Raw genomic sequence first — 13,309 nt, 5'->3', positions numbered from 1 at the left:
AAATAAAAATAATTAAATTCTCTAGATTTCAAATCAATTTCAAATAACCTCAAATTAATATATGTTAAATAACATAGCATGGTCATTACATATATCAAATCAAAAGTACAAAATGAGCAAGATACCATCATGTAGAATTTAATTAATTTAAATTAATTACATCTCTAGATTTCAAAAGTTATTCAAATGATCTCAAATTAATATATAACAAGGACTAAGTCATGGCCATGCCATATATCAAGTCTAAAATGGAATACAAGTAAGGTACAATTGAGTAGAATTTAAATCAAATTAAATTTATTAAATCTCTAAATTTGAAAACTCATTTAAATCATCCCAAATTAATATATAACAAAGATCAAGTCATGGCCATGCCACATACCAAGTCTAAAGTTAGTTATATGCAAGATATGATTAATCATTAATTTCTCAAATTAATAAAAGACATGCATATAACTTAAACATCACTACAAAAACAAGTAAATCCCTTAGATAATAAACTAGAACACCCCTTACCTCACTAGAGAAGTGTCTCTCTAGAATCCAAGGCAAACAAGCTCAAAATGGTAAACCCTTTTAGGGTTATGAAGAGGAAGGTGAGGCAAAACTTTTGTATTCCAAGCTTTATGGTCTAAGGTGAGTGGAAGGGCTTCAAAAATCAATGTCAAAGCCTAAGCATCATGCTTCACTAATGGTGGCTAGGTTTTGTGGAGAGGAAGATGAAGAGGAAATAATGTGATAAGGTGTGAGTGGAGGAGTTAGAAATCCTCCACTCACTATGTGATCCTACATCATGGTTAACACACATTACTCTTGGTCAATTGTATAAAAACCCTTCTTTAACAACATAATCCCAAAGTAGCTCAAAAATAATTGCAAGTAGTTCCTCCTATAAATATCTTACAAACTTAATTGTAAAGTGGTCCTCAAGACAAAAATAATTACTTATAGTAATTACACAAAAAACAAAAAAAAAAAAAAATTCCAAAGAAGTGTGCATTCACACCCTTAAGGAAGAAAGTACACTACTAGCATGCATTTCTAAGAAAGTAAAAATAAAAATTTCTAAGAAATCATATACCATGAGTGCATGCAAAAGTGGACACAAATCCGAACACGAAAAGTGAGGTTGTGCCAATAAAGTGACAAATGGGAAAAAGACGAAAAGTGAATAGTGTCAAAAAAAGTAAAAATGTGGAAATGACTCAGTCGTTAAGGGAAGTTGTTAATCCAAAGGAAAGAGTCTCGGAAACCATTTCCGAGCACTCGAGGTGACACCAAGAGACGGGAAACCGAATACAGAAAAGAAAAGATAACGGAAAAAAAAAATTATCCGTAAAATTTGAGGAAAAAGAAAATGAATGAAAATAATTGGGTTATTACGACCTTCCCACCGAAAAGGGATTTCTTCCCCGAAATCCAGCCTCGACAAAACAAAAGGTGAAACCAGGGTAACTATTGAGTACATCTCCACGTATCCCACATAACATGCTACAAAAGCGATCCCAAAATTGAAGAAGAACCCATAAACCAATGTCATTTGCACCACGTGCTCATGACAATCACTTTCAAATGAATGATGACCACAAGGCCACACGACAAGTCGAAACTCACACATGGAACCCAAGGTCAGACAAAGGAACGGAAGACAACAACCGTAAGCATCTCTCATGATGAACCATCATACGGATCCAAAAACAACCACCAAAAGAACTCTAAAACAATCACATATCAAATCGAGATACTGAACAAAGATGACGTGGCAGTACGAATAGCGACCAGAACCTACCCACGACGTACTCAAATGTGTGGTAGCAATGACAGTGCCTATTGCCCGCCCACACCTACTCGTTAGTAAGGTAGCATCGACGGTAACTAACACCTGCCCACAGCACACAACTTGTACGGTAGCATGACAATATAAGGCACTAGTTCATAACCTACCCCCATTGGGTCTACCCATGAAACCTCTTGATACAAATGACATCAATGTTGGAAAGATCATTACCAAAAGCACTACGGAAACCAGGCATCTTGTGAGAGTTGGGGTAGCTAATCCCAAAACTCTGACAACAATGTCATAGGCACCGCTACGCTTAAGGCCTTAAATCCTTAGTGTAAGTAGAGCCAACAACGTACTCCTACATTGCAAAACATCCTCATTAACGACCTTAGTCATGAATCCCAAGCCTGACAAGTAAAACAACATCTCCGAAATCCCCGACACCATCCTGAAAATAAATTAACTACTAGACTACATCGTAATCAAACATATTATTAAAATCCCTATCACGGATAACTAAATCCTCGAAAAAAAAATCCATCATGTGGGACACACATCAAAATCTCGACTATCAAGGTCACAAAACGGATTTCCCGAAACCGTGCTTGGCAACACCAAGTCAAATCAAAATTCCTCAATTTCGATCCATAACAATCACTAGAACCACGATTCCTCAAAACTACGCCTAGCCATAACTAGGACGAGAAAACTCCACAAATAAGCCACATCTAATAGCGATCCTCCAAAACCCCTCCTAAGAGTCAACCACATCCAGGTCTCCAAAACCAAAGCAAGTTTCCAAAAGACATCCATAAACAGCGTCAAGCTCACACAACGAATTAAACAAATCCTTAATCAAATAGACACAAGCCCCCGTAAAATGACCTCACATCAATTCACTCACTTTAAGCACCATAACTCTGTTAACAACCACGGCTAAAACTCCCCAAGGGAAGACACGAAAGAAAGGGAATCACCAGTCCTAAGAAGGACAACACCACAATTCCATATCTGAAATGAAAGACAACAAGGTCAAGACTTCGCCCCCTACATGGGAGTAAGCCGACCAAAATCCATTAAATCCTCACCAAGGACTCAAGACAACAATGGTGATCCTCACGGACAGACCAACTCCAAACCCGTGCACAAGGCGACGAAGAGAAGAGATTCATTCCTCGTGAAGCCCCTAACACGAACCAAGAAAAAGAAGAGAAACCCTATTCTCCCACAAGTGTCAACACGATAACCACAAAAATAGAGCATTCTTCCCACCTTTGGGAAGTGGACAGCTCAAGACAAAACAAATGTGACAACTCCTTTACAAGGCATTTCATAACGAAACCATTACGGAAACCGGCATACACACTACGCCCGACCGAGGGAAACAAAAGGAAGAACCAAACATGGAAGTTATGCATATAACAAGGAATGCAACTACCAAATAAGTAAATCTACTCACATAGATAAAATCAAGGGTACATGCGGCACATCTCTATGTAACACAAAAGCATGTCATTAAAGCACAGTAACAACATGGCATCTTTAAGCATGTATGTAAGGCATACTAATGTTACACAACCAAAAGACAAATGTGGATACACTTCCACCTACTCATGCATCGCAATAGCATAAAACATACTACTAACATGATAGCAACGAAACTGTAGAAAACAAAAATGATGCAACAATGAACCCTATGGACATCGTGTCCTAGAGTGTCTAGGTAAAAGGAAAGACTAGTCATAGCCATAATCTGACTCCAAAAACCAATGTGATAACAATATGTCTCAAAACAAATGTGAGCCCTTACCACAATGGTAAGACTCTAATAATCCATTTTCGAACTTAAAGGTGACACTACAAGTGACACTAACAATGCAATGCTCTCACTAACCCAAAACATCGATCAATCGACTCGATCCCAAAAGCATCATCACATAAGGAGAACTCAAATGAAATGGCTACTTTAGCCATACAATCGAACAATCAAATCGATCTCCAAAATCGTCCCCAAAATGACCATCAATCACCGTCTCAACACTAGACGCTCAAAATAAAACTCACATCATCGCCAACCAAAAGGACTACGCCTTTCGAAACAAATACTAATGCTGATTCCACCCGAATTGCGCTCGTAGCTAGCCGGTATGGTAGCATGACAATGCCATACACCCGCCCACAAACGTACCTGCCCACAAAAATTTCAATCTCAAAGGAACCTTCCCAAACAAACAAGGAGCCTAAGAGGTCCATAACCTCATCATGGCCCAAAACCAATAAATCCAGCGCTACGGTTACATCTAATGGCTCACCTCACGAGAGCCCAAACAAAAGGTGACCTTCCACCTATCCAAAGCCAATGTTAGGCCAACAATGACCTAAAATATATGCAAAACCATGTGGACAATCACCAACAACCTCAGAGAAAAGTGCCTAAACAAAACCAAACACACCAACCATCGCACTAAGTGCAAACTCACCAAACAAATCAACCTCAACTTAAGCGTCCTATGACTAATCCTAAGTCATGCCAAATATGCAAAACAATCATGCATATACAAATCTAATCTAGCATACATCATATGTCATGTTCGTTACATTAGAATACAAACATGTTAATAACATATAAGTATATAAACATGTTATCAAGCCAAAACATACTATCGTGAAGCATATAAACACATGGAGCATGGCAACACAAACATGATATACACCCAAAACCCATCGTCCATAGGTTTTTGAACTTAGGAACTCTGATACCACCTTTAATGACCTTGGATTTTTTAACCCAATGTGTCATGTGATGACCTGAAACGGATCCAAAAAAAAATGCGGAAGCAAAACATAAACAAGTCTCTGGAGATGTACGTCATCCCTAAGACACAAGAATGGACCTTCGAGGAGTTTCAAGGCTCAACGGAAGCAAAACGATGACAAGGGTATCAAAACCTTACTGAAAGAAGGACCAAGGGTAAAATGGTCATTTTACCCTAAGAGGAAGGAATTTGACATCCAACAAGTCAAATAAGATCAAAAACATCCAAAAAATTCAAAAACATCCTTTACTAACTTAACATGAAGTCCCAAGGCCAAAGGAAGAGAAATCCCAAATGAACCCTATCCCGGTTCAAACCAAATCTGACACCTTCTCACTAAAACAAGTATATCTCAAGCTAGGAGAAGAATCTAAAACTGATATTTATAGCATTGGAAATTTTACCTCGATGCAGTCCATTTAGACTCAAGAACGGGCTAATTCGGAGTTGAAACGAAAAAGTTATGACATTTCGAAGTTAGAAGACCAAAGCTGAACCTACAAAAATGTTCTGGAAGACTTGAACCGGTTTAGCATTTCCTGAACTAGTTCAACATGGATAGAACATCCTTATTGGACCCAAAACACACCTTGAACCGGTTCAGAGATGCTGAACCGGTTCAACCCGACCAGAATTGAACCAAACAGTAGAAAAACCAGAAAAATGGGTTCGATACGGGGTTTTCGAGACCAAGATGACATTTTCTGGAAAAATGTCATGAAGAAACTCCCCCTAAAATTACATTTTCTATGTGACGAAATCAAGACAGGAATTTATTTCCCAAAGGAAAACGCCAAAATGCCCCTAAACTAGGTTTTGCAAGAAAAATGTGAAATGAGTCCATAGGAGTCTCATTTCACCAACGAAAGAGTTTTTCCCGGAAAAGATCATGCACGCAGACGTAACTTACCTATTGGGACATGCTACAATGATCCACGGCTTAAAAATACCGCCAATGCAAAATTTGACCTATCCAAACCCCAATGCATGAAAATACCCTTCAAAGGCAAAAAATGCATGAACCGGACTTAAATGCAATCAAATGACCATTTGGCCCTTGGCTACACTTCGTGCATATAAACTAAGTACCAATGGACATGCTTGTGCACGCTATACGTCACCCGATTTGAAAATGAACCTTTAAAGGCTAAGATTTTCCTATTTTTGCCCAAAAATGCAATATGTGAAATTAAAATGCAAAAGTGAAAACGAAATGGTGTTTGGCCCTTGGCCACACCTCATATATGGTAAATAAATGCTAAAGGATGAATTTAATACATAATGCACACACCGGTGCAAAAATGACATATTAAACCTTAATTTTTCATACTTTTCTCATTAAAGGAAAAATTCAGCATTTTTGGATATACAAGAATTTCAAATGAAGTTTAGCCCTTGGCCACATATCATATACATATAATGAGTGTCAAAAAGTGTGCTTAGGCACAAATTACAAGTTTCAATACAAAAATGACACTCTTGTCATAACTATACATTACAACCTTAAAAGTAAAACTCAAACATGCTAACACTTGCATGTGAACAAGAATGTATTTAAATGAACTTAATACATCGATTAACATACCCTCTCACATATGGGTATACTTTTCGACATAAGTGGGCCAAAAGGTGTATGAATTATATATAATTATCAATGTAACAATGAAATATCTTGAAATAGCAAATATAATATAACTATTCAAATTTTCAATGACATAAGTGAAATATAAAAAAGTTACTCTAATTTTGTTTGTACCTCATACTTATTTTATTCCATATGATCTTATACATGTAATTTTATTCCAAGTGTTAATGGAAAATTTTTGTCATAATTTTTTTTCCAAGTGTTAATGGAAATTTTTTTTTTTCCAAGTCTTAATGGAGATTTTTTTTTTTTAACAAATTATCTCAAATCATATAAAAGTGGACTATTAGATATAAACTTATAATTGTATTAATATATATTTAATTATTAGAAAAAAAAAAAAAAAAAAAAAAACATCTTTACCAAACTAGTGTTATGTTATTGATTCAGAATTTGACAACAAAAGGATTTCCCATTTCGGATTTCTTGAAATGCATGACCTTACCAAATGCATTTTTATGTTTCTAATTCCAAATTTTTCAAAACAAATTTTCGTTACAAAACATGGTTCTGATTTCTACTCAAAAGGCTCCTATACCAAAACGGTTGTTTTCGTATTGACTAAAACCATAACGCCTAAAACATATCGCATACCAAACGAGCCCTTATGATTTATGTTTGTTCAAATTTTTAGGGTTTCCGAAAGCCCTTTCTGTTTTCGAGTGCAATACAGAAATGTTTGGGCCAGGAAAGGGTTATGGTGGTGTTACCATGTCCTAGCTTTCCCCTTATCTCTCTCTATAATAGAGAAACTCATATCCTTCTTCCCATCACACTTTCTCTCTCTAGACTTACTGTTCCCTTTTTACAGAATTAAAAAATATATATATATATACACCTGCACATAGTTCCACTGGAGCTTGGTCCAGGGTAAATGACTATACCCTCTGAATGTGACTAGAACACACATACTACACTTGCCACTATGTGAATAGAACACACATGATACGACTATATGGGAAGTGAAAGAGATAGTAGAAACAAAGGACAAATTCTATTAGTACCTTTTAATAATTAATTGTTTTCAGGGTGCCAGATGTTGCAATCCTCTTCTTTTGAAACAGATTTTTTTTTTTTTTTTTTTTTTTTTTTTCTGAATGGTTATATATATATATATATAGATAAGCTTCAAAAATACAATTACAAGGGAGTCATATCTCCATTACAAATCAACGAAGTGGAATAAAATCCACAAAATACTTCCAATTAAAATTGGAATAAACAAAATACCAAAAATAAAAGCAGAACCTTCTATAAAATTCTTCAGAAATAACACATTCATGCTCTTTAAGAAGACCACTCTTCTGTCAGAAACTCACAACTTGACTCCAAGGACTACCTCTGAAGCTCAGCCCCATTATCAGCCCAAAAACAGAACCAACTATACCACATCAAAAAGCACAAATAAGTCAGCAATTCCCACTGAATGAAAAGAATTGCAAAACTTCCCAAATAACATTATTTGCAGCAACTGAAGCTTGTTCCTTTGTTCCACCATGCAATGATGTGTTTCTCTCCATCCAAATCTTCCAAATGAAAACACAAAATATGCCTTTAAGTATTTTGGACTTAAGAGACAAGCTGTCTGAACCTGTAATAACAGCCACTCCACGAACTGATTAAACCCTTGAAACCTCACAACTGGAATATGTAACCTATCTGAAACATGCTGCCATACTTCCATAGCACAAGAACACTGACAAAACAAATGATCATTGGAATCTTCCTCCTTAAAACAGTTTTGACAGATAGCCGGACCAGAGAAACATCTTTTTTCCAAATTGAACCAGGTCAAATTCTTATTATGCAGTATAATGACAGCCAAGACAGCAACCCTGGACCTGCAGAATTTCCAACACAAATCCTTCCAGGAAACAATCTGCCCTCTAGCTCGATAAATTCTCCACACATTTTTCAAACTAAAGCTGCCATGTTTTGAAACAGTTGGATTTGTCATGGCAATCAGAGAAACTGTTTTAACATAATGGTAAAATTGTGAGACAGTAATGTTGTGTATTCAAGTTACTTTTTCGAGTTGTATGATTTAATTATCTAGAAAAAGAATTCATTTTTAATCCAAACGTGTCAATTTAAGTGCTCCTAAACATAACATTAGAAAAGAAAGAAAAAAAAAAAGGGGGGGGGGGGGGGGGGGGGGGGGGGGAGAAGAAAAGGTAATTATTCATTGTGTATAAAAGATCTAGGTATCAAAAACATTTTGATGCTTTTGCCCTAATGTGGAGAGAATGAGATTATGAATCAAAAAAATTTCATGATAATTCAACAAATCATTAGAGATGGTAGATAAAAAGACATAAACCAAGTTAAGAGAATAAATCTACGTCAAGTGTTGGATGTTATTCATTTATAAATTTAAATTGGTAAGAGATGGAATCTAGTAAATTCAAATATATACCATACAATTGAATTAATATTGTAAATATAACCCATTTCAAGTGTTTTAAGTAAATGGCTTTCCAATTATAGCATGCTAATGCCTTTAAGAAGAGTGTATTACAGAAAGTGCTGACTATTTATTCCTAGAAACTTATTTTGAAATTTGGAACTCTAATGTTGAAGTGCACAAGTTGCTTGGGCTCTATCCCATTAGGGTTTTGGCTCTTTTGTAGGGGTTTTGGCGTGAACAACAATGACAAAACCAGGCAGGAAGTTCTGTTTCTCTGATTCTTGTCCTCAGTTCTTCAAAGTCCATCTCCCAGAGCGAAGCTCTCAGCAACTGGTTATCTTTCTTTCTTTTCACTATAACTAACAATTGTTTATGCTTCATTACAACTTTCAGGGTCCAACAACCAATTTAATTGTTGTAGTAAATGCAAATCCAACCAGCATTTACTGAGGAATTACATGGAGTTATACCTTCCAAGTCTACAATTAGGAATCATGGAAGGAGACGATGGCGAGTGGAAGTGAACAAGATTGATGAGCATCTGTATTTTCGGCATGAATTTGTGCAAGACAATTCAATAGAAAGAATTAGGAGATTTTCTGGTATTCAGCTACGGTGGTAGGTAGTTCAATGTTTTACGTCAAAATATTTGGGAAAAGCTGCTGTGTAGAGGAGGTTCCAATCTCTACAAGGAAGAATACTCAAACGCCAAGAAGCAGTTCTCCAAGAAAATCAGACATTTGAACCCTAGTGGAGCTAGCATTCAAGTTTCAAACTTGCCTCAAAAGATAAGGGTACTATCATATATATAGCTGACATATACATATAATGCACGAAAGTATGAACGTTTGTACTCTGAGTCCTAGGCCTAAGCTCTCTGGTTTGATGGTTCTTGCTTCGGGGAGGCTGATGCACCCTTGAATAACATGAAAGGGGAGGTCAGTGGAGGGAAAGTGTTGAAAGTCGACAACGAGTGTGCTCTTAAGGTTTGCTCCAAAACACCTTCATAGCAGAAGAAGTTGCTAATGGGGCTATGATAACTCCTGATGATGAGCTTGCTGCTGTTATTATCACTCTTCGTTGGATTCCTAGAGAGGGGAACTCAGTTGTGCATCTAAAAAAAGTTGTAATTCCCTATAATTCAAATTCAAATCAATGTTTATTCAGTGCAACAAGAAACCGCCCATACTAGAATGCATCTCACGCCCTTACTCTATATTGGATTCCTAACTCACTTGAAAAGATTTAGAGATATACCAAAACTAACTCAATTTCTCAACCACCAAATCTTAAATAGGAACCTGTGTTTTCATTCAAAGCATGTTATCTTTAGCGTGTGTTGTTTCTTTACAAGATTTAAGAAATAGGAAGGTATACAATTACTTCCATATTCTTTTTGTTAATAAATCAATAGAAAGGTCCGCTGTACATGTGCTGATTTGGAGGCAGATACTATATTACAATTCTCCTCAGTTAAATAAATTGAAGAATTATGTATTTGATCGATTGCTGCAATACTAACTAATGAATGGCAACATCGGATTCATGCCAAGGCCAGATTCACCAAAAGTACCAGGCTCAGCATGCTTCACCCTACCAAAATGTCTGATATGACGCAACAGCCTGGCCAGGAATGTGTTGTGGCATATTGTTGAGCTATCACACACCACCGCTACATGTTTGCGCGCTCTTGTTATGGCAACATTCATTCTCCGACTGTCACCCAAGAATCCAACAGCACCCATAGTATTTGATCGGACCTTTACAAAATAGTACAAAACAAACATTCATCAATTATCCTTATTTTAAAATAACACAGGAGTTTATGGAATGAATTTTCTCAGGTATGATTATGTACTTCCAAGTCTGAATATGTACTGGAACTCATTCAATTCTGTTATACTTCCAGACCTAACACTGCCAAAGAATCAGATATTTAGTTCTGTGTCTTAATTTGAAAAAGGATATACATCCGTTCGACACAAACTGTAAGGTCTGTTGAGGTTGGACAACTAAAAATTCATATCCTAAGTAAATCGCACACACATTGTATACCACTAAAACAATATCATACTACTACATAAAAAATGTATAGGTTATTGGGTCCAATAGATAAAAACATCGATTCCTTGCTTCTTAATAAACTATAGATTGAAGAAGCATATGAATCTAACCGTCAACAAAGGGACCAAGGACATAACATGGAAAAATAATAATTTTAAATTACAGAATTGTCATAAGAGATTCATGTTCATGAAGTCTATTTTACTCCTGTAGATTTCAGAATGTCACACAGAATGCATTACCATCCAAGTCAATAACCATTTCATAAAAAACCCATTACCCAGTGTTGGTCCTCATTATAGTGTTGGGAGCGGTGAATCCAATAAAGACCAAAACTTCGGCACTACTTGCACTCAGTTACTACCCTCAAACTCCAAACAATTTCCTCACCATTGGCTACTGTGGAGGGAAAATAATTCCCCACCAATAATAAGTTGACATGTCAGCACAAGGAGGGACCACTAAAGGCATTGTTGACTACTCAACAGTCAACTTGGGCCCAAGAGCAGGGATTGGGCAGGATAAGTTGAATACGGTGGGCTGGGCTCATTACATAAGCCCGAGTCTACTAACTTCAAGCCCTCGTCTGGGCACATGGGTTAAGCCCATCATAATTGTAATATGACTAGGAGAAGGATTGTTATTCATGGTAATCAAACTATGTGACTCGCTACTATAAGGAAACAAATACTGTAACATTTGCCTACTTTAAGAGGATTGTTTCTTGGGGGCCAGTAACCACTTATCCATCTCTTTTTTAAATGACATGCCCAGCCCACAGCAATTGCCTAAGCCCAGTCCCGCTGCTTCTTCAGACTTTATTCCACAGCGTCGTCATCACAGTAACAGAGAGTGGTCTTCGACGGAGAAGAGAAGGTGGATGCAGTTAAGTGCTGACGGGTTGAAAGCGGATGAGAGGACTTTTTGACACAATACATGTTGTTTTCCTGCAGCGTTTCTTCCATCAGGTTCTGTTCTACCATCTGATAGAAGTTTCAGTTCAACTAAGGGATCTCATCAGGGTCGCCGTAGCCACAGGTGGTCTCGTAATGATAAACAAAAGTGGGTATGCACTGATTCAGGTATGTCTTCAGCCCATCATCTGAGGAGCCGTCCCTACTCTCCCTCTTCTTCTTCTATTCCTTCTTCTGGGGTGTTGAGGAGTGAAGTTGAGCTGGCAATGAAGAAGTGCAGTGAGCTTTCAGTAATACCTGAAGCTGAGTCTGGCTTGAATATAGGAGGGAAGGCTACCTACGGGTCTGTTATTTCAGGGCATGTTGATCCAGTGGTGTGGGAAGAGATCTCCATTTTCAGTTATCCAGTGATGAGGCTTCGGCTCTACCCAAAAGAGCTCCGTCTGCGTGCAGCCTTGAAAGGCATTAATTGCTTGCCTTTTGCAGGGGCTGAGGTGAACGAGTCTGTTAGTTTCATGCATAATGGAATGGGTGACTACGTTACAGATTCGGACTCAATGTTTGAGAATGGAAGTGATATGGAAGATGAGGTGATTGATGATTTGGGTTCAATCCAACAGGTTTGTTCTAAAGAGCTCGCCCCTTGGCTTGAGAATGATTGTTCAGATGTTGAACCATTGGCTGTTATGCGACCTGGCTCTTCCAGAATGGCTGCCGATATGGGAAAGGATTGGGTAGTCGAAAATATAGGAATCACTAGTGAGTTGTTGGGTGTCTCATCAGAGGGTAATAATGATCAGACATTATCCATTCTTCAAGCAACGGTGGAAGGAAGAGAGGTGGCAGTGACTAAAGAGGTTATGAACACCAGGCCTTTATCATCTGGGAAAGGGGCACAAGAGGTCAAAAATCTTATCTCTTATGTTAATTATGAAGGGAAGGGAAGGGTGGTGAAGGAGAGGGGAAGGACCAAAAGTAAGAGCATAAGGACCGGAGGAGGGGAGATAATTTTCTCTGGTTTTTAAAGAAGCTACAAATTATTACTTGGAATGTTCGAGGTCTCAACGATCCGAACAAGAGGAGGGTGGTAAAGGTGGCTTTAAGGAAATGGGGGTCCCAGGTTGTTTGTTTGCAAGAAACCAAGTTGGCTTCCATTTCTGATGGGGTGGTTAGGAATTTGTGGGGAGGAAGGTTTGTGGAGTGGGAGGCCTTGAATGCTATAGGTACTTCAGGCGGAATCTTAGTTATGTGGGATAGCAGATGGTTGTCTAGAATGGACGTGTGGATGGGGAGATTTTCTGCGTCTTGCGAGTTTAAGATGGAAGAGGATAACTTCAGATGGGTCTTTTCTGGGGTCTATGGACTGGTGGTTGATGATGATCGACCTATTTTCTGGGAGGAGCTTTGCCATGTTCAAGAATTGTTGTCTCTCCCCTGGAGTTTGGGTAGGGATTTCAATTCAATTAGATCCCCGGTAGAGAGGTCTACAGGGGGAAGGAGGTCATCAGAAATGGATCAGTTTTCTAATTTGATTAATAAGAATTTTCTCATTGATTTACCAATGGAAGGTGCAGCCTATACTTGGTTTGGTCAAATTGCAGGGATCCAGTCACTCTTTCAAGACTGGATCGATTTTTGATTTCTGGAGAATGGGAAGAGAAATTCCCGGATGTCATTCAG

At 37.8% G+C, this 13,309-nt stretch overlaps 1 protein-coding gene across 1 annotated transcript in view; it reads right to left on the bottom strand.

Annotated features, from left to right (window-relative positions):
* Nucleotides 1-9,940: 9,940 nt before the first annotated feature.
* LOC132268316 (uncharacterized) overlaps nt 9,941-13,309 on the bottom strand; it is a 66,096-nt gene continuing 62,727 nt past the window's right edge. The window contains exon 8 of the mRNA XM_059769164.1: nt 9,941-10,411. Coding sequence (XP_059625147.1) covers nt 10,169-10,411 — 243 coding nt within the window. The 3' untranslated portion in view covers nt 9,941-10,168. The remainder of the gene's footprint in view (nt 10,412-13,309) is intronic.

Source organism: Cornus florida, unplaced genomic scaffold (assembly GCF_030987335.1).
Source record: "Cornus florida cultivar Cherokee Brave unplaced genomic scaffold, ASM3098733v1 CherokeeBrave_3.0.0_Hap2_Chr08, whole genome shotgun sequence".
Taxonomy (NCBI): domain Eukaryota; kingdom Viridiplantae; phylum Streptophyta; class Magnoliopsida; order Cornales; family Cornaceae; genus Cornus; species Cornus florida.
This window is presented reverse-complemented; position numbering and strand designations above follow the sequence as displayed.